At 37.9% G+C, this 27355-nt stretch overlaps 1 protein-coding gene across 5 annotated transcripts in view; it reads right to left on the reverse strand.

Moving 5' to 3' along the window:
- ARHGEF38 (Rho guanine nucleotide exchange factor 38) overlaps positions 1-27355 on the reverse strand; it is a 173892-nt gene that overhangs the window by 110338 nt on the left and 36199 nt on the right. For all 5 annotated transcript variants that reach the window (XR_009352931.1, XR_009352932.1, XM_059171582.1 and 2 more), the window contains one exon: positions 27104-27288. Coding sequence is in view for 3 of the 5 variants with exons in the window: in XM_059171582.1 (XP_059027565.1) it covers positions 27104-27288 (185 nt within the window). In the remaining 2 variants the exon portion in view is untranslated. The remainder of the gene's footprint in view (positions 1-27103; positions 27289-27355) is intronic.

Consider the following 27355-nt stretch of genomic DNA (forward strand, 5'->3'; position numbering starts at 1 on the left):
ACTGGATTAAAAGACCTCAATTAGATATTACTGTCCTGACCTCAATTTAGAAATATATTTTTCAGCTTCTAATTTGATGATCAAAATCACACAGCTTTAAAGTTATACGCACACACAACTGTAGAAGAGCAATGACAATAAATAACATAGATTTTGCAGATCATAGTGATTTCCATCAATCAAATTCTTCTCTGGAAACTGTTTCTGGAAAAGATTTCAGTGTTTCTATTTGATGTGGTTGGGCAGTAAATCTAGGTTCAACATAGGGTCCAATATGGGGCCCTTAATTAGAAATCATACTGAGGAAATCATAATGAGGAAAGCAACTTGAACATTGTCTGGTTCAGTCTTACAGAACGCTGGTCCCATCCACCCCTTCTAGAAGGCATTTCCATGCACAGCATTATGGGGAAAACTAGGTGTGTTCTCTAGATTAGTTTGTCCCATTATTAATCTTGGAGCCTAAAGGCCAAATAATATTAAGACTAGAACACTATAACTGTAAAAAGTATGAGGAGAAAGGAAGAAGCCTGAAAAGGTATAGAAACCTGTAAGAAGTGGAAACCCAATGGGGACATTCTGAGAGGAAAGAACCAGGTCTTGTTTTATTTTTTTAGTGAGGCAATTAAGAAGGAAAAGCTTGTGAGACAGAAATTGCAGCAAGTAGAAAAGAGGATGTTGGCAGAAGGCCCTGGCAACCACAGGGCTATGATAATTATCTAATTACTAGGGCATTTACTCAGACAGTTGGCTTCTGGATTACAAAGCTTTTCAGGATAAACTAGCCATTATTTCATCAGGTTTCTCAAAACTGCTGATTTGTGTGTGTAAGATTTCCTGCTGTGAAGCTAGATTCTAAACTGGCTAATTGGGTCAAACTACAAATTGAATCAATATCACAGCTAGATAGCAAGTCTTTTAACCAATTTTGCAGCTAAATGCCCAACTTGGCCGATAACTATCCAGAAACATTCCAGGCCAGAAAACAGAATGTGGACAGACCTCTTTCGGGATGTCAATCCCTTTGCAAAAGTAAGGTTGGGATTCTGAGACAGACATCTCACTCAGCTTGTGAAAGAGGAAAAGCAGAGCCCACAGAGGATAGACAAGGCCAGGCCAGAGACTGTGGTCCCATTTAAGAAATTCCTGAGACCTCTGAGAGAGGAAGAGGATTGAGAAGTTCCTTCCAAACTTTTTTTGACTACTAATAGAAAAGTCAACTTCTACTGATATCCTTGGATAAAAGCAAATAGTTGATCAAGGGTCCCTGGCTTTGTTTCTCTTATCTGCCTTGACACAGGGACAGGCAGGAAGGAAGTTACTTGGGGTTAGCAGTGGTCTTCACATTTGCTCTTCTTTCCTACTTAGAGTTTTGTATGAAATGCCCAGATGACAAAAAGTACTACTAGGAATAGCCCTTCTGAGCTAAAGATCCAGTGAATCTTATGACCCTTTAGAAATTCTAAAAAGAAAGCATGGGATAAACACTTAAGCTATATTGTCAAAATAGAGAGGGCAGGTGTTTGGGCACTCCATGTAGTAACTGAACCACTAAATTCCAGATTCCAAATCCCAGGGTCATGACTAGTTCACTCCTGTGTCACCTGGACCTCAGATATCAATAGCTTCATCCCACTATCTCTAGCATTCTTTGAGTCTTTTTTTTTTTTTTTTTTCCTGGTGACTCCATATCAGGTCCTACTTTGTGCCTCTGAAAAAGCTTCTAAACTCATCTTTTTTCCTGGTTGCCCAAATTAGCTTGTTTGCTACTTTTGGTCTATCATGAACGTAAGTTTAATAAGGTTTGTAACACAATGATGAACTCTCCTCCTTTAAAACATTCAATTCGTCCAAGTTGACTACAGAAAAGACCCCAAATTCCTCAGCCTGACAGTTTTATCTGGCTAAGACCTACCTTGTCTTATTCCAGTTATTTTTATTTTATAAGAACCAACTGCTCTAATCAAAAGGAATGGCCTGTCCTCACACTTGCCACATGCACCTCACTTACAACTGATGACCTACAAATTTGGGGCTCCTGTACTGCTCTCCTGACCATCCATTTGCCTAACTGGTATTTATTTGATATAGATTCTATCCCTTCACCAGGACTTCCTAGACCATTCACACAGCCTGATGTCATTCATAAACAATCAATAAGCAATTATTGCTGCTCATATTCCAGACACTGTATTAGGTCTTGGGGATACAGCTGTGAGCAAAGAGACAAAAATCCATGCTTCACAAAGGACACAAGTAGATGAGATAAATATGTAAAATATATGGTGTATAAATAGGGTTAAATGATATAGGGATAAAATCAAGCAGAGATAGGGAACTTGGGAGAAGTTGCAGCGCTGGGAAATCCCCTTGGTCCTAAATGTTCTTATATACACTGAAGAGCTTCCTGCTGCTACTCTCTCTATCTAAAAGGCTTTCTTAGACCACAGATTCCTACTCTGTCTACATAAAAGGAAGTCCAATGTGTCAGGAATGAACACTGTCAGGAGCATCCCTCAAACAATGTCTAACAGGAATTGGTGGATCAATAACCTTCACATGTCACAGCTCTGAGGGGTGTTTTTTATAGTGCCCGAGAGCCCCCAATGGGATGTGAGCACCAGTGGGTTTCAGAAGCAATCTCTTCCTGAATATATCTACATTGTGTTCTTTTTCTTCTCTGTTTCACGTCCTTAGTCCTTTACTGCTGTTCCAGGAGATCATCTCTCAATTAAATGACTTGCTCTAAAATGCTTTTTTATCTGGATTTGCTTCTGATCGAATCCAGTGTAAGACAGAGGGAGGTGGTCAAGGCATGTTTTACTGAGTGAAGGCATGATGAAGGTGAAGGAGCCAGCCATGAGGTTTTCTAGGGGAAGGACTTTCAAGGCAAAGAAAACAGTAAGAGCAAAGGGCTTGAAACAACAGTGTTCCTGGCTTGTTCACTGAACACAGAGATGGCCAGAATGTAAGAATAGACAGGGTTAGAGGAAATGAGCTTACATAAGACCTTGTAGGACATTGTAAGAATATTAGGTTTAATCAGAATGAGATGAGAAGCCATTGGAAGATTTTGAGTCGAAAAGGGAAATGATCTGACTGATATTTTTAGAAGAATTACATTGGCTTCTTGATTGAGACAAGGATGGAAAAAAGAGATATGGGTCTTGAGGCAGGTGTAATAGTCTAGGTAGTTATTGGTGGGTTCTTCAATCAGAGTGGATAGGATGGAGGAGGTGAAAAGTGGTCTAATTCTGCAAAAATTTTGAAGGCAGAGCTGATAGAATTTGCTGGTAGATCCAAAATAGAGTTTAAGAGAAAGAAAAGTCAAGGATGATACCAGGGATTTTTGCCCAAGCTGCCATCCACTAAGGTGAGAGTGACTACAGAGAGAACACATTTTAAAAGGAAATTTGAGAGCTCAGCTTTGGACTAATGTTAAATTGGAGATGCCTTTTGGACAATCACATAGAAATTTGACTGGGGGGTGCCTGGGTGGCTCAGTGGGTTCAGCTGCTGCCTTCGACTCAGGTCATGATCTCAGGGTCCTGGGATCGGGTCCCACATCGGGCTTTCTGCATGGCAGGGAGCCTGCTTCCCTCTCTCTCTCTCTGCCTGCCTCTCTGTCTACTTGTGATCTCTGTCTGTCAAATAAAAAATAAAATCTTAAAAAAAAAAAAAAAGAAAGAAAGAAATTTGACTGGGAGTTGGATATAAACAGAGCAAGCTTTCAGGGAAAATGTCTAGGCTGGAGATAAACATTTGTCAACCATTAGCATGGTAGAGGGGATTGAAAGGCATGAAACCAGATCAGATCCTCAACGGAGTGAATGTAAACAAAAGAAGGAAGAGGGCCACAGGCTGAGCCTTGATCTACTTTGGTGTTTAGTAAAGTTGGAATAGTATGGGGAAACCAGGTGCACCTGGAGTCTTGGAATATAGGAAAAGGAAATGGTTCTATCAAATGTTGTTACGAGGTCAGGAAAGTGAGTGCCTCCATCTGCTAATGTCTAAAGCAATTGTTTGCTGCATAACTAATTAGCATAACTAATCAGGAACACCTTCTGTTGTGATCATTTCTTGAAATACATCTTTGATTGTTATTTGGCTTCTTATGTGTTTATAAGTTATTTTCTTGAACCAGGTTGTAAACTCTTCTAGGGCAGGACTATGACATAAATTTCTTCCCATGCAGAACTCAGAGGAGGGCATTGTATGCAATAGACACTTAACCTTTTAATTTGCATATTCAACTAAAATGCCACATTCTTCATGAAATATGGCCTAGTTAATCTGTCTGAAAGTGATCTGTCCCTTCCGTGAACTCCAGTAACACTCATTGTCTGCACTTATCAATTATTGCTTTGCATTACACATTATCATTTCATAGCTGTGAGTCTTGTCATCTCTAACTAGGGACCCTTTGTCTTTGATGGCAAGGATGAGGTTCACAGGTCTTTATGTATTCCAAGTGGTCTAGGATTAATTAATTAATTAACTCATGTAATCATCAACCTGGTCTGTATTCAAAGTGTCTTAAATAAGTGCTTATTAATAAATATAATTTTCCCCAATATGTATTTTCTTTCTGGCCCAGCACTATTTAGTCTTTGGAGTCCAAGATTTATGGCCCTGTACTGATTTGCACAGCCATATTGATCCATGCCTGAGTAAAGCTGCCCCATCATCTCTGGCATTTCATTCAAGAGGCTTATAACATCATGATAATAATTACAGCCACTAAAATTTTGTTGCTTATTTTCACAAATAAAAGCAAATTAAAATAATGGTTTCTGCAACTCAGTTCTGAGAAGTGAGGTGATGAGCACAAGATCATGTTACATAGGCTAAAGGATGACTTTCCTAGATCTGGGTACCACCTCTCTCTCTCCCTCTCTTTCTCTCTCTCTCCCTTTTTCAATTCTGGACATACCAACCCCTGCACTGAACTGGAAAATGCATTCATTTATCTCCTCACTTGGCCCAGCAGGTTTTGATCTGGAATATAGATTATAAAAATTAGAGAAAACTGAAATTGCCACAAAGTGGAGTTTATGAGGTGCTTATAAATGTAACAACACAGAGGAGAGCTTCCATCATAAAGCTATAATACAAGGATTAAAAACAAATCCCTCATTTTTGAGCTGAGGTTTTCTGAACCAGCAAAGATAAGAGATTTCCTACCCATGAAAAGAATTTTCACATACTAGAATATTGATATATCAGTTCCACACCCAACTAAATCTGAATCCAATCTGACAGCAAACAATATGCCTTCCAAGATGACAAAACAGAAAAGTCCTTTCCAAGGAAAATGGGGAAATGCATGGTGATGACTCTGTCAGTAACTTGAGAAAGAGGTCAGTTACATATTATATATTAATGCAGCCACTTTGTGGTTGCCAGCACCATTTACTTGCATGATTTCTATGTTTAAATTTAACATTGCATAATTATAATCTTCTCCAGCACTTAAGAATTGCCCTTATTTTAAAAAAATTGTTTTTAAAGTAAGTTCTACAACTAATGTGGGACTTAAACTCATAACCTTGAAACCAAGAGTTGCACACACTATGTACTGAGCCTGCCAGGTGCCCCAAGAACTGCCCTTACTAGTAAATGTTTTAAAAGTAAATAAAGAAAAAAAATAAAAGTAAATAAAGAGTGATCGCTACTTTTTTTTTACTTTTCTAATATGACTTTAAGTATCTGACCTTATAATGGTGAAACAATGACCCAGATTATGTAATAAATGTTACAGTTTTGCAAAGGGGGTGAAAATTAAGTCTCTGATTAAAAAAACATAAAGGTGTGGTTATATAGATCATGGGATTCTTCATTGTGATGTAATCTTAGTAACAATGAAAATCAGTATTTTTAATTTACTGAAGAATATGTGTATTGATATTTAAAGCACACGTCCAATAAGAGTATAGCATTTTATTATTTTTAAATTTTCTTAAAGGGTTTATTTATTCATTTGACAGGGAGAGAGAGTGTGCAAGGAGGGGGAGCAATAGAGGAAGAGAGAGAAGCAGGCTTTCTGCTGAGGAGGGAGCCTGATGCAGGACTTGATCATGACCTGAGCCTCCCAGGTGCCCCAAGAGTATAATATTTTAAAATAAGTACATTAGCTCAGAAATGTCAGCAAGAAGAAGAATTAGAAATTCAAACATATTTCTTTGAGTCATTGGTCCCAGCATCTCAATTATAGTTAATGTGAGTTGCTCTGATTTTCTCAGATTCTTATTTAATATAATGAATAGAATTCCTATTTATGCTCTGCATTCTGACTTTCTGAGGAGCGTTTGTTTTCATATTATCAGCCTAGCTTTGATCTCTGCACTCTGAAGTCTGAAGTCCTGTGACTAAGGAGTTTGGCATCAGGAACTGCTGAACTATATGGGAGAAGAGACCAGATTGAGTAGGACATTGAAGTGAGAAAGGGATTTACTGGCTTTCCCCTACATTTGTTTCGCAATCTACAAGGACTTCTGGTATTCCAAGTATAGAAGGAGAGAGAGCCAAGACACGCAGGAAGTTATTATTATTTTTTGAATGTTTTATTTATTTATTTTAGAGGGAAAGAGCACACACATGTGAGCAGGAGGCAGGGCTGTGGGTAAGGGGTAGAGGGGGAGGGGGAGGGAGAGAGACTCTGCAGAGGACTCTGTGTTGAGTGTGGAGATGACACAAGGCTCAATCTCATGATCCTGAGATCAGGACCTGAGCTGAAACCGAGTCAAATGCTCAACTAACTGAGCCACCTAGGTGTCCCAATACACAGGAAATTATTACATGCTATAGAGTTCCTCTGAACAACCTACTGTGTGTTCTTACACTAAAAATGCAGTCTCTATCTTTCTGAAACCACAATAAAAAGAGGATTCATTGAAAAATTTGACAAAAATCAAAGTAAGAGAGGAAACAATTTTGTTCTTACATATATAATATTACACTTTTATTTAAAAGCATCATGTGGGGGCGCCTGGGTGGCTCAGTGGGTTAAGCCTCTGCCTTTGGCTCAGGTCATGATCTCAGGGTCCTGGGATCAAGCCCTGCATTGGGCTCTCTGTTCAGTGGGGAGCCTGCTTCCCTTCCTCTCTCTCTGCCTGCCTCTCTGCCTACTTGTGATCTGTCTTTCAAATAAATAAATAAAATCTTAAAAAAATATCATCATGTGGTTAAAGAGAGAAAGGAAGGAGAAGAAGAAAATAAGGGCATTATATTTTTAAACTTTTAATTTTTAAATATAATTGTAGATTCATATGCATTAAAAAATCCTTTTTTATTTTTGTGTGTATACACAGAAGGTCCTGTGTCCCCTCTGCCCAGTTTCCCCAGTTGTAATATCTTGTAAAAGTATAGTACATGTGCACTGGATTTTGATGTGATATGATAGAATATACTATGAATGGAATATGGTGACTATTTGTATAAATGAGACATGTCTATGAGAAATCAACATCTCAATCCCACTTAGTTCAGAGCAATTTTTATGGAGGAAACAGAGTTTTAGAAAGTAAGTTTAACATAAATTTAAAATAATTTAAGTTTAAAATAAATTTAAGAAATGTATGGTCAGTGTGCCAAGGTAAAATACTTTTGAGGCCCAGAATATAATCTGAAAATTTTGCAAGTTAACAGAGACATGAACAGTAGCTGGGTAATTATATGAGGCCAGAATTAACTGAAACCAAAACAGACAATGATTTTATAGAAAAAAAAAACTGTGGACCAGTATCTGTCATGAATATAGATACCAAAATCCTTCACAAAATATTATCAAATTGAATCCAACAATGTATATGAAGAATTATATATCATGATTGAGTGGGATTTATTTCAGATATACAAGACTGATTCAACATTCAAAAATCAATTAATGTTAGCCATCACCATTCAACAAATTAAAAAAGAAAAATTACATGGTCATATCAGTAGATATAGAAAAAGCATCTGACAAAACCCTATACCCATTTATGATAATAATTCTCAATAACTAGAAACAGAGAAGAATTTCCTCAACTTGATAAAAAAGTTCTAAATAATGCAATATGACAAAAAATTAAATAAATAAAAGGTACACAGATTGGACAGGAAGAAATAAAACTGTCTTTGCTCACAGGTGACATGATTGTCTATATAGAAAATCCAAAAGAACCGACAAAAAATCCCCTCCTGCAACTTAAAAATGATAACAAAAAGTTTGCAGAACATAGGGTTAATATGCAAAAGTCCATGGTTTTTTGTATACTAGCAATGAACAAGTAGAATTTGAAATTAAAAACACAATACCATTTGCATTAGCACTCCAAAAATTGAAACACTTAGCTATAAATCTATCAAAATATGTACAGGACATATATGAGGGAACAAAATTGGAAGACTGATACTACCTGACTTCAAGACTTACTATTAAGCTTTAGTAATCAAGACAGTGTAGTGTTGGCAAAAGGAAAGGCAAATAGGAGAGAAAGAGGCAAGATGGAGGAGGAGTAGCAGACTGAAATGACATCAGGTTGCAAGAGTTGAGCTAGATAGTTATCAAACCATTCCAAACACCTACAAACTCAACAGGATATAGAAGAGAAGAGCAGCAGTTCGAGGAACAGAAAATCAACCACTTTCTCAAAGGTAGGACATGTAGAGAAGTAAATCCAAAGCAACGGGAAGATATACTATGGGGGCAGGAGCCGGCTCCCAGCAAGTGGTGGAGCAGTGGAGCACAAAATCAGAACTTTTAGAAGTCTATTCCACTGGGGGATATTGCTCTAGAGGCTAAGCCAGGGGTGGAGCCCTCTCGGGGACAGTGTGGTCTCAGTTCCTATGGGATCACAGAAGGATCTGGGATTTCTGAGTGTAGCACAGCTCACAGGTATCAGAGCAGGGAAGCCATCTACAGAGACAGAGCCGAGGACTGAGGTCTCAACTTGAGGTTACTTTAAACCATGATCTGCGGCACAGTCAGGCCACTTGTCTTTGAGCAGGGACCCCACAAGTGGCAGATCTAGGGAGACTCACCTTTCTCCTCTGGAGGCAGGAATCTACTGGGTTTGGAGACTCCAAATTGGGCTCTGCACCAGAGACAGAAATGCTCAGTCACAGGCCAGGTGAGTCCAGAGCGCAGCCAGAGACCAGGGAGACAGGAGTGATTGCTTATCTCTGAGGGTGCACTGAGGATTGGGGCCCTGAGCTCTCCGCTCCTCTGGCCTGGAGATTGGGAGGCCTCCATTTTCACTGTCATCCTCCAGAGCTCTAAGGAAAGCATTCAGGGAACAAAAACTCCCGAAAGTGAACTGAGCAGATTTCTTAGCCTGGTCCCTGGCAAGGGCTGCACAATTCTACCTCCAGCAAAGACATTTGAGAATCACTATGACAGGCTCCTCCCTCAGAAGATCAGCAAGAGCATCCAGCCAAGACCAAGCTCACTGAATATCAGTGGAATATCAGAGCTAGGGTAAAGCAATGCATGGAATTCATGGTTTTCTCCCCATGATCCTTTAGTTTGCAAAGTTAAATTAAATTTTTTTAATTTTCTTTTTTTCTTATTCTAATTTTTTTAACTTTTCCTCTTTCCTCTTTTAACATTTTTTAACTAGTTTATCTTAACTAAAAAAAAAATCTTTTTAAACCTTCATTATTATAATTACATTTTATCCTTCATTGTAGTTAACCTTATTTTTTGTATACATATAGAGTGCTTTTGTTTGTTTGTTTGTTTTTTGGATACAATTTCTTCTAATAGCTCAAAATATACCCTAAATCTAGCATAGGGCTTTGTTCTAGTCTCTGGCCTGAGCACATTCTCTCTTCTTTTTTTTTTCCTTTTTTCTTTTACCAACCAACTTATCTTATCAATTCCTTTTTTAGAATTATCTTTACAGTCATATTCCACTCCTTCATCATGTTTACCCTTATTTTTGTATATATATCTTTTTCTTTTTTTTTAATATTGGGAGTCAGTTTCTTCTACGAAACCAAAATACACCCAAAATCAAGTACGTGGCTCTGTTCTATTCACCAGTGTCACATATATATTTTTTTTTCTTTTTTTTTTTTCTTTTTACTCCCATTCTTCTCTCCCTGGTTTGGGGTCTCTTCTGACATGGTTGGTGTACATTTTTCCGGGGGTGTTTGCCACCCTTTTTGTATTTTATTCTCTCGTTTCATATATTCTTATCTGGATAAAATGACAAGGCAGAAAAACTCACCACACCAAAAAAAAAAAAAAAAAAAAAAAAAAAAAGAACAAGAGGCAGTACCAATGGCTAGGGACCTAATCAATACAGACATATGTCATATCTAGAGTTCAGAATGATGATTCTCAAGGTGCTAGTTGGGCTCAGAAATGGAATGGAAGATATTAGAAATACCCTGTCTGGAGAAATAAAATCCCTTTCTGGAGTAATAAAAGATAAATAAAATAAAATAAAATAAAATCTAACCAATCTAAAATAAATAAAATCTAACTAAGCTGAAATCAGAAAAGATATTAATGAGGTGCAGTCAAGAATGGAGGCTCTCACTGCTAGGATAAATGAGGCAGAAGAAAGAATAAGTGATATAGAAGACCAAATGACAGAGAATAAAGAAGCTGAGCAAAAGAGAGACAAACAACTCCTGGATCACGAGGGGAGAATTTGAGAGATAAGTGATACCATAAGATGAAACAATAATAGAGTAATTGGGATTCCAGAAGAAGAAGAAGAAGAGTGGGACAGAAGGCATATTATAAGAGAGTTTCCCTAATATGGCAAAGGGAACAAGCATCAAAATCCAGGAGGCACAGAGAACCCCCCTCAAAATCAATAAAAATAAGTCCACACCCTGTCATCTAAAGTGAAACTTACTAGTGACACAAGGGGCAAGAAGTTGGTGACCCTCTGTGACAAAGAGAAAATCCTAAAAGCAGCTCGGGTCAAGAAATTTGTAACATATAACAGTAGAAATATTAGTTTGGCAGCAGACTTATCCACAGAGATCTGGCAGGCCAGAAAGAACTGGCATGATATATTCAGAGCACTAAATGAGAAAAATATGCAACCAAGAATCCTTATCCAGATAGGCTATCATTTAAAATAGAAGGAGAGATAAAAAGATTCCAGGACAAACAAAAATTAAAAGAATTTGCAAACACCAAACCAGCCCTACAGGAAATTTTGAAAGGGGTTGTCTAAGCAAAAAGAGAGCCTAAAAGTAAAAGAACAGAAAGGAACAGAGACAATACACAGTACCAGTCATCTTGCAGACAATACAATGGCACTAAATTCATATATTTCAAAGTTATCCTGAATGTAAATGGGCTAAATGCCCCAATCAAAAGACACAGGGTATCAGAATGGATTAAAAAAACAAGACCCATAGATATACTGTCTGCAGGAAATGCATTTTAGACCCAAAGACACCTCTAGATTTAAAGTGAGGGGGTAGAAAACAATTTTCCATGTCAATGGACATCACAAGAAAGCTGGGGTGGCAATCCTTGTATCAGATAAATTGGATTTGAAACCAAAGACTATAATAAGGGATGAGGAAGGACACTATATCATAATTAAAAGGTCTGTCCAACAAGAAGTTCTAACTATTTTAAATATCTATGCCCATAACATGGGAGCAGCCAATTATATAAACCAATTAATAACAAAATCAAAGAAACACATCAACAATAATACAATAATAAAAGGGGACTTTAACAGCCCCCCTCATTGAAATGGGCAGATCATCCAAGCGAAAGATCAATAAGGAAATAAAGGCCTTAAATGACACACTGGACCAGATGGACATCACAGATATATTCAAAACATTCCATCCCAAAGCAACAGAATTAACATTCTTCTCTAGTGCACATGGAACATTCTCCAGAATAGATCACATCCTGGATCACAAATCAGGTCTCGGCCTGTATCAAAAGATAGGGATAATTCCCTGTATATTTTCAGATCACAATGCTTTGAAACTATAACTCAACCTCAGGAGGAAAGTTGGAAAGAACCGAAATACAAGGAGACTAAAAGAGCATCCTTCTAAAGAATGAATGGGTCAACCAGAAAATTAAAGAAGAATTGAAAAAATTCCTGGAAACAAATGAAAATGAAAACACAACTGTTCAAAATCTGTGGGACACAGCAAAGACAGTCCTGAGTGGAAAGTATATAGTGATACAAGCCTTTCTCAAGAAACAAAAAAGGGCTCAAATACACACCCTAACCCTACACCAAAGGAGCTGGAGAAAGAACAACAAAGAAAGCCTAACCCAGAAAGAGAAAAATAATAAAGATCAGAGCAAAAATCAATGAAATAGAAACAAACAAACAAGCAAAAAATAATAGAACAAATCAACAAAACTAGGAGTGGTTTTTTGAAGGAATAAATGAGATTGATAAACCCCTGGCCAGACTTACCAAAAAGAAAAGAGAAAGGACCCAAATTAATAAAGTCATGAATGAAAGAGGAGAGATCATAACCAACACCAAAGAAATACAAACAATTACAAAAACATATTATGAGCAACTGTATGCCAGCAAATTTGACAATCTGGAAGAAATGGATGCTTTCTTAGGGGCATATAAACTACCAAAACTGAATCAGGAAGAAATAGAAAACCTGAACAGACTCATAACCAGTAACGTCATTGAAGCAGTCATTGAAAATCTTCGAACAAACAAGAGCCCAGGGCCAGATGGCTTTCCAGGGGAATTCTACCAAACATTTAAAGAAGAATTAATACCTATTCTCCTGAAACTGTTTAAAAAATTAGAAATGGAAGGAAAACTTCCAAACTCATTTTATGAGGCCAGCATTACCTTGATCCCCAAACCAGACCCAACCAAAAAAGAGAATTACAAATCAATATCCTTGATGAACATGGATGCAAAAATTCTCACCAAAATACTAACCAATAGGATCCAATAGTACTTTAAAAGGATATTCACCACAACCAGTGGGATTTATTCCTGGGCTGCAAGGTTGGTTCAACATCCACAAATCAATGTGATACAATACATTAATAAAAGAAAGAACAAGAACCATATGATACTCTCAATAGATGTTAAAAAAGAATTTGAAAAAATACAGCATCCTTTCTTGATCAAAACTCTTCATAGTGTTGGGATAGAGAGTACATACCGCAATATCACCAAAGCCATCTATGAAAAACCTACAGCGAATATCATTCTCAATGGGGAAAAACTGAGAGCGTTCCCCCTAAGGTCAGGAACATAGTAGGGATGCCCACTAACACCATTGCTATTCAGCATAGTACTAGAAGTCCTAGCCTCAACAATCAGACAACAAAAAGAAATTAAAGTCATCTGAATTGGCCAAGAAGAAGTGAAACTCCCACTTTTTGCAGATGATATGATACTTTATGTGGTAAACCCAAAAGACTCCCCTCCAAAACTCCTAGAACTTATACAGGAATTCAGTACAGTGTCAGGATATACAATCAATGCACAGAAGTCACTTGCATTTCTTATACACCAACACCGACAGAAGAAGGAGAAATTAAGGAGTCAACCCCATTTACAATTGCATGCAAAACCATAAAATAGCTAGGAATAAACCATACCAAAGAGGCAAAGAACCTGTACTCAGAAAACTATAAAGTACTCATGGAAGAAATGGAGGAAGACACAAAGAAATGGAAAAGTGTTCCACGCTCATGGCTTGGAAGAACAAATATTGTAAAAATGTCTATGTTACCTAAAGCAATCTACACATTTAATGCAATCCTTATCACAATACCATCAATTTTTTCCAAAGAAATGGAACAAATAATCTTAAAATTTATATGGAACCAGAAAATACCTCGACTAGCCAGAAGAATGTTGAAAAAGAAAACCAAAGTTGATGGCATCACAATTCCAGACGTCAAGGTCTATTACAAAGCTGTAATCAAAGTAAATTGGGGGAAATTGGAAGGGGAGACAAACCGTGAGAGACTGTGGACTCTGAGAAACAAACTGAGGGTTTTGGAAGGGAGTGGTAGGGGGACGTGTTAGCCTGGTAGTGGGTATTAAGGAGGGCACATATTGCATGGAGCACTGGGTGTGGTGCATAAACAATGAATCTTGGAACACTGAAAAAATAAAATTAAATTAAAAAACAAAAGAAAACAAAGCTATAATCATCAAGACAGTATAGTATGGACACAAAAACAGACACATAGATCAATGGAACAGAATAAAGAGCCCAGAAATGGACTCTCAACTCCATGGCCAACTAATTTTTGACAAAACAGGAAAGAATGTCCAATGGAAAAAAGACAGTCTCTTCAACAAATGGTGCTGGGAAAATTGAACAGTCACATGCAGAGGGATGAAATTGAAGTATTTCCTTAACCACACACAAAAATAGACTCAAAATAGATGAAAGACCTCAATGTGAGACAGGAATCCATCAAAATCCTTAAGGAGAACACAGGCAGTAACCTCTTCGACCTCAGCTGCAGCAACTTCTTCCTAGAAACATTGCCAAAGGCAAGAGAAGTAAGGGCAAAAATGAGCTATTGGGACTTCAAGATCAAAAGACTTTGCAAGGAAAGGAAAGAGTCAACAAAACCAAAAGACAACCGACAGAATGGAAGAAGATATTTGCAAGTGACATATCAGATAAAAGGCTAGTATCCAAAATCTATAAAGAACTTATTGAGCTCAACACCCAAAGAACAAATAATCCAGTCAAGAAATGGGCAGAAGACATGAACAGACATTTCTGCAAAGAAGACATCCAGACGGTCACCAGACACATGAAAAAATGCTCAACATCACTTGGCATCAGGGAAATACAAATCAAAACCACAACGAGATACCACCTCACACCAGTCAGAATGGCTAAAATTAACAAGTCAGTAAATGACAGATGTTGGCAAGGACACGGAGAAAAGGGAACCCTCCTACACTGTTGGTGGGAATGCAAGCTGGTGCAGCCACTCTGGAAAACAGCATGGGGTTTCCTCAAAAGTTAAAATAGAGCTATCCTACAACCCAGCAATCTCACTACTGGGTATTTACCCTAAAGATAGAAACATAGTGATCTGAAGGGGCACATGCACCTGAATATTTATAGCAACAATGTCCACAATAGCCAAAGTATGGAAAGAACCTAGATGCCCATCAACTAGAGAAAGAAGAAGTGGTATGTATGTATGTATGTGTGTGTGTGTGTGTGTGTGTATAAAATGGAATACTATGCAGCCATCAAAAGAAATGAAATCTTGTCATTTGTGACGATATGGATGGAAGTAGAGGGTATTATGCTGAGTGAAATAAGTCAATCAGATAGAGAAAATTATCATACAATCTCCCTTATTCAGAATTTTAGAGGCAGAGTATGGGGTTTGGAGGATAGGGAAGGAAAAAATGAAACAAGATGGGATTGGGAGAGAGACAAACCATAAGAGATTCTTAATCTCACAAAACAAACAGGGTTGCTGGGGTATGGAGAGGGTGGTTGAATTATGGACTTTGGGGAGGGTATGTGCTATGGTGAGTGCTGTGAAGTGTGTAAACTTGACAATTCACAGACCTGTACCCCTGGGACAAATAATACATTATATTATTATACATTACAACATATGTTAATAAAAACAAAAAAAGAAAAGGCAAATAGATCAATGGAACAGAATAGACACCTCAGAAATACACCCACATTAATGTAGCAACTGATATTCTCTAATAAATGATGCTGGAACAACTGGACATCTACATGTAAAAAAAAAATGAATCTAAATGCAGACCTTATGCCCTTCATCAAAACTAACTCAGAATGGGTCAGAAACATAAATGTAAAATGCAATACTATAAAAACACCTAGAAATTTAAATAAGAGAAAACCTAGATGGGTTTGGGTATCGTGATGACTTTTTAGACACGTCACCAAAGTCATAATTCATGAAAGAAAGGGTTGATTAGTTGGACTTTATTAAGTTTAAATACTTCTGTTCTGTGAAGGACAATGTCAAGAGATCAAGCAGACAGGCCTCAGAGGGGGAGAAATCATTTGCAAAAGGCACCTCTGATAAAGGACTGTTCAAATTATACAAAGAACCCTCAAAACTCAACAATAAGAAACAACCTGATTTAAAAATGGGCCAAAGGCTCTAATGGATACCATAACACAAAACACACAGAGATAGCAAATAAGCATATGAAATGATGTTCCACATCACAAGTCTCCAGAAAAATGCAAATTAGAGCAACCATGAGATAGCACTACATATGTATCTGAATGGCCCAAATCCAGAACATTCACAATGCCAAATGCTGCAGAGGATGTGAAGCAACAGGAACCCTTATTCAATGCTGGTAGGAATGCAGAATGACACAGTCATTTTGAAAGATAGTTTGGTAGGTTTTTATAAAACTAAATATCTTCTTACCATATAATGCAGACATTATGCCACTTGGTTTTTACCCTAATGAACTGAAAACTTGCCAAACAAAGGCAAACACATGGGTGTTTATGGCAACCTTATTCATAATTACCTAAGCCTGGAAGCAATGGAGATGTCCTTCAGTAGGTGAATGGATAAATTAAACCATGGTATATCCGGAAGAGTAGTATTCAGCCCTAAAAATAAATGAGCTGTTAACCCATGAAATGATGTGAAGGAAACTAAGAAGAATATTACTAAGTTCAAGAAGTCCATCTGAAAAGGCTACAGAAATACCTCACGATCTGTAAAGGGCAATAAAGCAAAGCACAATAAAACAAGGTATGCCTGTACATACTGCATGATTTCGACTCTACAACATTCTGAAAAAGGCACAAGTCAGTAAAAAGATCAGTGACTGCCATTGGGTGGGGGTGGGATGGACACACAGGTAAAGCACAGAGGAGTTTTAGAGCAATGAACATACTGTCCATGACACCATAATGATGGATATATATCATTATGTATCTGTCAAAACCCACAGACAATACCAAGAGTGAACAGTAAACTATGAGACGTAGGTGATCATAATGTATCTGTAGAGGTTCATCAGCTGTAGCAAATGGGACACCTTGGTGGGGGATGTTAATAATAGGGAAGTTGTGCATATGCGGGGCCAGGGATTGTATGGGAAATCTCTGTACCTTCTATCTCAACTTTGTTGTGAACATCAAACTGCTCTAAAAAATGAGGTCTTAACAAAAAAGAGTAGCTGGGTAATAGAAAAACAAAAAGAGAGGGGAAAATTTGCATGGTTGCCTACTAAGCAAAAATGAATATTACTCTGGAAACAGTTAAAGTCATTTAGTGAAAGTGACAGCTAAAGAAGACAATTTGACAAGAGTCCTTCTAGGACACTTAAAAATTCATGACCCAATAGATTTGTTCACCTACGGTTTCTTCTGTTTGGTATGCAGCCAAAGTTTTAGTAAATTGCTTTAAGAAGCTCTAATTATTTATCATCTACCTACAAAAACTAAGTATATTTTAATACTTACTAAATATTTCTGTAGTTGCTCTTTTCTCTCTTGTTCCAGTGAACTGACTATAACTCATAACCGTAATTCTGTCCTTTGTTCAGTGAGAGTAGCAAAATTTCATGACATTGTTTGAATTCTTCTTGTGGGGAAGTGAGAAGTTTGAATTTCTCTTATCGGGACTGGGCTAGAGTGGGAGGGTGTTGAGGACATTCAGACAGAACTGAGCATAATGTCCCAGAGTGCATCCAAGGAGTAAAACTAAAACTGAGATCCAAGCAAGCTGTCTAGGCACAGCATCTGTGTAGTGTGTATCTCATGGGAGCACTGGTCACACAGTGAGGCAGCCAGAGGGTAGACACTACTGAGGTGGAACCCAGCTTTGAGCTGTCAAGCCAGACATGTCTTGTTCAACTGGAGACCTCGAAACAGAAGGCAGGAAATGGAAGACTAGGTGATTTCCAGAACAGGTGCTGAAGCTACAATCCCCTTTATATAGAACAACAATGGGTTCCCTCTGGTAAGGAGGGCGCCATTAAAATCACAGCAAACTCCAAAGGGATATAAAAATCATGTACATTACTACATTAAAATGTCATGACTAGCTTCAATGTGTAGGACATAAATTGGGCCATGGACATCTTTTTGGTTGTATATGGATTTTCATGGTATTACAATATTCGAACAGTGTTTTCATTATTATAATGCTTTTACATCCTCTCTTCCCAGTGTCTTTTCTGAGATGCTTTCATCTACATTGTGCTCTGGGGGCTTGGCAAGCCTTCCTCTTACATAAGCTTCTGTAATAGGGTTGACCCCATAGTTTAAACTACAGCAAATTCCCTCGGGTGAGAGGCAGAGCAGAGAGCTGAATGCCCTGGGTTCTGTGATCCCTTCTCTTCCCGTTTGAAGATAAAAGGGCAATTTAGGAATTTGTCCTAATGTCCTGTCTTTCATGATTCCGTTTTATGACTTGCCTCCCCCTCTTCGGACCCTGAGAGAGAGGTAAGGTAGGGTGTTAGTACAGTGTGCTGGGTTGCATATCTTATACAGAACAATTGCTGGACATAGTGTTGTCCCTGCCGTCATGACCCTAAACACCCCACTGTTAACCTGGGCATGCGTGGTAACACTGGCAGCGCCACTTTCCAACGAGGGGGCTCGTCACCCAGTGATACTGTTTTCCTCAAATGTGGGTCTCTCACTAAATAAAACAGTTTCCATTTAAGTTGATATTTGTTATCTGTGGTTAAAAATAAAACATGTGAACATATTTTTCAAGGAGAAGAGATTCCATAATGGCATATAGGGTATGATTCCAATTTCACAATTAGTCAGGAAACAAAAATATTTACAGTACTTACTTCTTTTTTTTTTTTTTTTGATGTGTACTTTGGTATAGTTTAATAATTTATTTTTTTATTTTTAGATTTTTAATTATACTTTAATAATTAAAACATTTTTGATGCTAATATAAAACAGTTTTAATTCACCTGTGAATCTTATTATTCTCAACTTATTAACTAAGTATGTTCATGATTATTTCTATTTGACTTTCTTTCCTTCACCATCCTAGACATGTGAAATCCTTTGAATACATGCTGAGAAATTTATAAGGATACAATCCATTTTTGTGTAAGATACATCTCCACATAGGTAAAAGTTATTCACCCTCATGACAGTTGGAGCTAACAAACTGACACAAACATTAATTAATGGCCATTTGAGTCAATTTATACCATTAGCCTTTGACATTAAAAGTTATGTATATTATCTTAGGATTTCCAAAGGCTGATTTGAATTTCATGATTTTTGTTTTATATCAAGCAATGTGATTTAGTTGAAATTTATATACACTAGATTTACAATAAAATAATGAAGACATTTAACTAAGTGATAATTATACATAAGATTAATAGAGGGAAAGGAAGGACATGGCATTTAGATAAATCCTGAAATGGTAAAAGATTTCAAGAAGAGCCCAGAAATAGACCCTCAACTCTACAGTCAACTAATCTTCGACAAAGCAGGAAAGAATGTCCAATGGAAAAAAGACAGCCTCTTCAATAAATGGTGCTGGGAAAATTGGACAGCCACATGCAGAAAAATGAAATTGGACCATTTCCTTACACCACACACAAAAATAGACTCAAAATGGATGAAGGACCTCAATGTGCGAAAGGAATCCATCAAAATCCTTGAGGAGAACACAGGCAGCAACCTCTTCGACCTCAGCCGCAGCAACATCTTCCTAGGAACAACGCCAAAGGCAAGGGAAGCAAGGGCAAAAATGAACTATTGGGATTTCATGAAGATCAAAAGCTTTTGCACAGCAAAGGAAACAGTCAACAAAATCAAAAGACAACTGACAGAATGGGAGAAGATATTTGCAAATGACATATCAGATAAAGGACTAGTGTCCAGAATCTATAAAGAACTTAGCAAACTCAACACCCAAAGAACAAATAATCCAATCAAGAAATGGGCAGAGGACATGAACAGACATTTCTGCAAAGAAGACATCCAGATGGCCAACAGACACATGAAAAAGTGCTCCATATCACTCGGCATCAGGGAAATACAAATCAAAACCACAATGAGATATCACCTCACACCAGTCAGAATGGCTAAAATCAACAAGTCAGGAAATGACAGATGCTGGCAAGGATGCGGAGAAAGGGGAACCCTCCTACACTGTTGGTGGGAATGCAAGCTGGTGCAGCCACTCTGGAAAACAGCATGGAGGTTCCTCAAAATGTTGAAAATAGAACTGCCCTATGACCCAGCAATTGCACTCTTGGGTATTTACCCTAAAGATACAAACGTAGTGATCTAAAGGGGCACGTGCACCCGAATGTTTCTAGCAGCAATGTCCACAATAGCCAAACTATGGAAAGAACCTAGATGTCCATCAACAGATGAATGGATCAAGAAGATGTGGTATATATACACAATGGAATACTATGCAGCCATCAAAAGAAATGAAATCTTGCCATTTGTGACAACATGGATGGAACTAGAGCGTATCATGCTTAGCGAAATAAGTCAAGCAGAGAAAGACAACTATCATATGATCTCCCTGATATGAGGAAGTGGTGATGCAACATGGGGGCTTAAGTGGGTAGGAGAAGAATAAATGAAACAAGATGGGATTGGGAGGGAGACAAACCATAAGTGACTCTTAATCTCACAAAACAAACTGAGGTTGCTGGGGGGAGGGGGTTTGGGAGAAGGGGGTGGGATTATGGACATTGGGGAGGGTATGTGCTTTGGTGAGTGCTGTGAAGTATGTAAACCTGGTGATTCACAGACCTGTACCCCTGGGGATAAAAATATATGTTTATAAAAAATTAAAAATTAAAAAAAAAGTTCTTGAAATCTTTTACAGTACTTACTTCTAAGTGATAGAGCTATGGGTGACTATTTTCTTCTATATATTATAATAAAAAATTTTTTAAAAAATTACTGCTATAAAAATATTACTGCTATATAGGGTACCCAAATTTTAACAGATAATTCCAACTGAACTCTTATCAACATGAAGTCATAGGATACTTTTGCTCTTTTTTCTGAAAACACAAAATTTCATAATTCACACAATTGGCTAATGTTAGCAAAATCCAAAATTAATAAATAGAATACTATATAAATAAAAATCTGCTAAATGTACATATAAACATATACACTTATAAATACAATACCCTTGGAAGGGTAGAAAGAAGCTAGTAATGGTCTTTAGAGAAGGAAATTGAGTAACTATAGACATTACTGTGTCTCTGAGATTTTTGGTACTTTTGTGTTATGTAAATCTTTTTAAAATTAAAGATATAATTAAACACAAAGAAAAATAAAAACACATGTTTAGATTCCTTCAACTACTCTTTTCAGTCACTTTTTGGTCCCTTCCTTACACATAAAGCTCTTTTCCATTGTTAGATTAGTTTGCTCTGGCTTTGATTTATTTTGACTTACTGCCAAAAATGTATGATCTCTCCTATTGCCGTGTTTGGATAATAAATAACTAGAACCTGTTTCCCCACTAAATGTTTCAACACTGAATGTTGTTGATAATTTTTCCTTCTTTGTAAAACCTCTCACAATGCTGCTATTAAAGAAGATGTAACTGCTGAGTTTGACCCTGATTTCAGGGAGGTGAAGTTTTGTTTATAGAAAAGCCTTGAAGTTACAATTAAGGTATATAACCATGATTGTCACAGAACGGTTGCCAACTCAAGGGCCACGTCTACATACTCAGGAGTACCCTGACTCATTTGTGCAAACTCACTGGGATAACCTAGTGCTTTTCTCAGTTTTCAACTTCCTCCTTTCAATTTTAACTTCCATATACTACCTTGTTTCTTCTGAGACTAAAAAGGCATGGATCAGATGTGTCAAGAGAAGGCATGAGGCAGTGCAACAGAGCAAAGATAATCCTTTCAGTAATGGAGGCAAAGATGGTTTCTCAACAAGAGAAAAAACATGGACTAGATGACTTCCCGAAGTCTCTTCCAGAGTAGCTTGCACATATACAATATTCACTTTTGTTACCTCAGGTTTAGGTTAAGTATGGTTTGCAGATTGTTCTCATGGTTATACAAACACTGTATGTGTTAATTTATAAATTTTGACACTAACGCATGACAGGTGGCTTGTGTGCAAAGACTGTGGTATTTAAACATTTAGAAGAGAAATAAGGACATGAAGGAAATAATGAACACTGAAAAAGTGGTAAGGTTAATAAACTCGTGGCGTAAATTAACTACCTCAGCACTCATAAATGTTTCATCTGAGTTCCTGAGCATCTATTTAGTTAGTCAAGGTTTTAAGCATTAAAAAGTAGGGGAAAGGTTGATGGGGCAGGAGAACTGAGAAACTTCTGAATAACTACTATTTTAATGTGAGTGGAGGGGACCAAGTAGACCACTAGAATGAAATCAAATTCCACAAGGAGGCAGACAGAGAGCACCGAAAGATCTAAGCAAAGAGAAGTACCAGTTGTGGAAAATCAACAAGCTATAAACCATCTAAATAGAATAACAAGGGAAATAGGAGTTAGAAATGAGAAAACAGTAATTCAAAGTATTGAGAGTAGAAGTTAAACATGCCAGCTAAACTAGATATCATCATGAAGGAAATATTTTATTTTACATAGTCTGAAAGACTAATTCTGAAAATTGTTCTTTAGAGTTACACAGCAGGTGCGCCTGGGTGGCTCAGTGGGTTAAAGCCTCTGCCTTTGGCTCGGGTCATGATCCCAGGGTCCTGGGATCGAGCCCCACCCACGTCGGGGTCTCTGCTCAGCGGGAAGCCTGCTTCTCCCTCTCCCTCTGCCTGCCTCTCTGCCTGCTTGTGGTCTCTGCCTGTCAAATAAATAAATTAAAAAAAAAAAAGAGTTACACAGTAAGCAAAAATAAGAAAAACAAAGCAAAAACACAAACAATGATCAGAGTGCATGTATGAGATTATAGCTCAACAACGACATGTATAATGGTGGGGCCAGTTTAACTCACCGGTGTGGTAAACAGTTTAAAATTGAGAACATTTGCATACTGAATAAACGTCTTATTCCATTTGATTTTTAAAAAGTGCTCTTTAGAAAGCAGGCACAATGGGGCGCCTGGGTGGCTCAGTGGGTTAAAGGCTCGGGTCATGATCCCAGAGTGCTGGGATCGAGCCCCGCATCGGGCTCTCTGCTCGGCGGGGAGCCTGCTTCCTCCTCTCTCTCTGCCTCTCTGCCTACTTGTGATCTCTGTCTGTCAAATAAAATAAATAAAATCTTAAAAAAAATAAAAAAGAAAGAAAGAAAGCAGGCACGATGTCGGGGAGGGGCAGAGGGCGAGAGAGAATCTTAAGCTGGCTCCATGCAGGGAACGAACACGAAGCTTCATCTCATGACCTGAGACCATGACCCAGGCAGGAATCAAAAGTCAGGTGCTTAACTGATTAAGACACCCAGGTGCCCCATATTGTCTTTTTAAATATTGATCATTAACTCACCACAAATACAGACTTTCGGTAAATTGTGCTTGTTTTGAAATGTCTTAGTCACATATGGTTTTATACATATTATGTATTTCACATACAACTTAAAAAGGGAAAGAGAATACAGACAATTCTTTTAAATGCAGAGGGTTTTTTTTTTTTAAGATTTTGTTTATTTATTTGACAGAATGAGAGACAGCAAGAGAGAGAACACGAGGGGGACTGGGAGTGGGAAAGGGAGAAGCAGGCTTCCAGCCCAGCAGGAAGCCCAACATGGGGCAGGGCTCTCGATCCCGGGACCCTGAGATCATGACCTGGGCCACCTAGGCTCCCCTAGATAATTCTTTTAGAGTCAAGAGAGAGTTTTTGCTTTTTTAAGATAGCAGGTAATGGTGATGGATTGATCCACTAGGGAGGGTAAAATCAACATACAGGAAGAAGAAAGGACACTGGCAGAAGTGAAATCCTTGAGGAAGCCTGAGGGGATAGAGTCCATGGCATTAGTAGAGAAGTTGTCCTTAATTAGAAGCAAACAACTTGCCAGCTGACATGGGTAGAAATGCAGGTAAGTTGATAGGTGTGGTGTTGAGAGAGTGCACGGTCTTCGTATTGTCTCTATTTTCCCAATGAAATGATGAGAAAGGACTTTAGCCTTTGTGGCATCCAAAACTTGTCAGGGAGAGGGAAGCAGTGGGAGTGGGCTAGAAGACAGGACATGAAGGTTAGAGAATGGTAAGCCTGAAATTTTGATTTTGAGGGGGGTGAAGAAACAGAATGACAGCTCTAGGGAATGGTGCCTGGAATGAGGGGCTCAGAAGGGGTGGTTGAAGGAAAGATCTCAGGATAAGAGCAAGTCAAGGAACAGGTGGAGAGGCCTGGCGATTGTGTGGGCCATTTGCCTGATTAGAGAAATCACCGGACATTGATTTAGGAGCTGGAGAGAGGGAGAAGGTATGGAAAGCTGGACGAAGGTCTAAATTTTTCAGAGAATAGGAGTGACTAGTAAAACCTCACCATAAAAGCGGGTAGGTTGTTGTTGAGTCTGGAGTTTGATGTTCTGTGCACTTAATATTAATATTTTCGTAAGTATGTAAACATTTTATTAATAACCATAAATATCTGCCCAGAACAAAGGCTACATCAGACACAACTAGTTTATATTAAATGAAAAACACCAAAAATATTTTTATATATTTAGCAATAAAACCAGAGAGCAACTTTCTATCATGATCATTAATGTTATTCCTAACCTTAAAGGATGAATAAGAAATCTCCAGACTCGGAAAGTGGTCAGTTACCTTCCAACTTGAGAACTGTGAGAGGATTAAGTAAGAATACCAAGGAAGCCTTTGGAATAAGACTTGATCAATAGTTAAGTACCTGTTGAAAGTCATGAGAAAGTAAAACTAAATGTGACCTCATATGAAGGAAAAATTCCCAAGTCTGCTTTGCCACTTTTCTTTATATATTATCTTAAACCAAAACCAAACCCAACTTTTATAATTAAGGTCACCTTGATCTATACTGGTTTTCCCTAACTTGTAGGGCCAGGTACTTTTTCTAGTATTTCTTAGAAGAGACTTGTGATAAGTACATAAACTCTGCTTCTGGATGTTGTTAAGTCCTGGGGGAAGGATGTAATAATTGAAGTTGTGACAACTAGCTAACAATATTTTTCTGATCATGCGGTATGTATTAAGATGCCAAACTCAGAATCCATAAAGTTAAATATATTTGTTCACTTAAACATAGCAAAATCAAATGAATAAACCTTAAACAGGATTAACTTTTTAACTTTAAACAAGGTTATTTAAAAAAATTTAAATTTAAATTCAGTTTAGTTAACATATAGTGTATTATTAATTTCAGTGGTAAGTTAAGTGATTTGTCACTTGCGTATAACACCCAGTGCTCATTACATCACATGCCCTCACTGATGCCCATCACCCAGTTGCCTCATCCTCCTACGCCCCTCCCCTCCAGCACTCCTTAGTTTGTTCCCTATAGTTAAGAATCTCTTATGGTTTGCCTCCCGCTGTGTTTTTATCTTATTAGAAGGCAAAAGAAAAACTGAAAGAATGTAACATGTGGGATGAAAAAGAATGTCCCTAATATATAAAGAGGTTTTGTAAAATAATAAGAAAAAGACAAACCTATATTTTTTTTAAAAAGGGCAAGAGATGTGAATATGAATAGGGATTGAGGAGAAAATAAATGGCTAATGAATATATAAAAAGGTATTTTGACTTCTCCAACACTGTTAATGAGAATGAAAATTAGAACGGTATTGACTTTTTGGTTGCCAGCTGGTAAATTTCTATCAAAATCCCTAATATGTATACATATTAATCAGCAATTCCACTTCTAGGAATTTATTCTAAGGAGATGAGGTGACAAAATCCAAATCATAAAAGAGTGTCTCAGCATCAATAACAGTAGCAAAACATTTGTAAGTGTCCGTAGTCACGAAAAGACACATCCAACGGATTACTGAATGAAACGAATATGTTATAAAATAACCTGTGTAGTTTTGGTTACATTTATGTAAAAATATATGTTCAAAATATATGTGGGTGTGTGCGCATGGGTGTGTGTATGTGTATGTAAATGTCCCAACTGATGCCTGCAAGGATGCTTCCCAACCATGTGAACGGTGATTATCTTTAAGCAAGGGGATTCTGATCATCTTTACTTCCAAGTCTGTGCTTTTGAATATTGTTTCAATTGCATATGAGGACTGTTTACCACCCTGGTGATTACGTTATCCCTCCTCAGGGTTGTTGCTCTTACTCTCCCCTCAGCCTGGAACACCTTCTAGCCCTTTCAGTTCTTGGCTGTCATGTCCGCCATTCGAAGGGTTCGCATTTACTACCATATTTGAAATAGAAACCTTACCCCTCTGAGCCCATGCTCCATCCCTTGTCTCCACTTTGGTTTTCTCCATTATACTTGCCACCATCTAATATGTTTTAATTTATATTTGTTTATTAACTTGTTATCACCTGACTCTTACCCTCTCCCACTAGAAAGTTAACCCCATAAGGGCAGGACTTTGTCTTATACTGAGCTGTAACCCCAGAGCTAGGAACAGTGCCAGTTACAATATCAGGTACTTAATACATGCACATATATGTGAATCGAATATTCTTGTACCTGTACTCTAATTCCTTACAAGAAATTCTCCAAAAAGGCCTTGATTAAAAAGGAGGAGAATGATTAACTTATGAACACTTCAAGTATTACCTTACATTCAGGTTAATTTCTATGTTGAATTTTACTCAGCTGAAGTTTAATTGAGCTCTCAATGTAGGGGGGAAACACATATTTTTTTTCTTCCAAATCCTTGATCATCTTTGAATCAAATTAAGTGCCTTGTTCTTAAACTGCTGAAAACCTGTTGCTCACAACAGGTAAGAATCCAGAAAAGAACACACAGAAATTTCAAAGAGGCAGAAACTGTGAACTTCCTTCTCCCCATATTTTGGAATCCAGTTTTCTTGGCCAGATGGAGGGACTCTGGGTGTCCCTCTGCTGACACAGGAAATATGAATCTGATGCTACTTTCCACCACCCCAAGCCCAGGCCTCAAGGAAAAGGGCCCATCCCTCCACCCTCACTGTGGCAGATACTATACTTGGATGATCTGATTTCATGGTGCTGGTGATATTTAGGATATGGTTGGGGGGGGGCCCCTCCAAGTTGCATTTACCTGTTTATTTCTCAAGGGCTGAACCACTTCCCTAATGCACAATTCGAGATCATTGAGGTAGTCTTTTTCCGTCTGTATCAGCTCCTTAATGATTTTCGAACGCTTTGCCATCATTTTCTGCACCTGGTGCTCCTCCTGAGTTAGGGTCTCAGTGGCAGAAGCCCCGGCCTGGGGAGTCATCTTTTCTGTTAAATAAAAACATGTATGTACAAGTGAGACATTCTGCTGAGGTTTCTTCCTTCATCATTACAA

This window comes from Mustela lutreola, chromosome 1 (assembly GCF_030435805.1).
Source record: "Mustela lutreola isolate mMusLut2 chromosome 1, mMusLut2.pri, whole genome shotgun sequence".
NCBI classification, from domain to species: Eukaryota; Metazoa; Chordata; class Mammalia; order Carnivora; family Mustelidae; genus Mustela; species Mustela lutreola.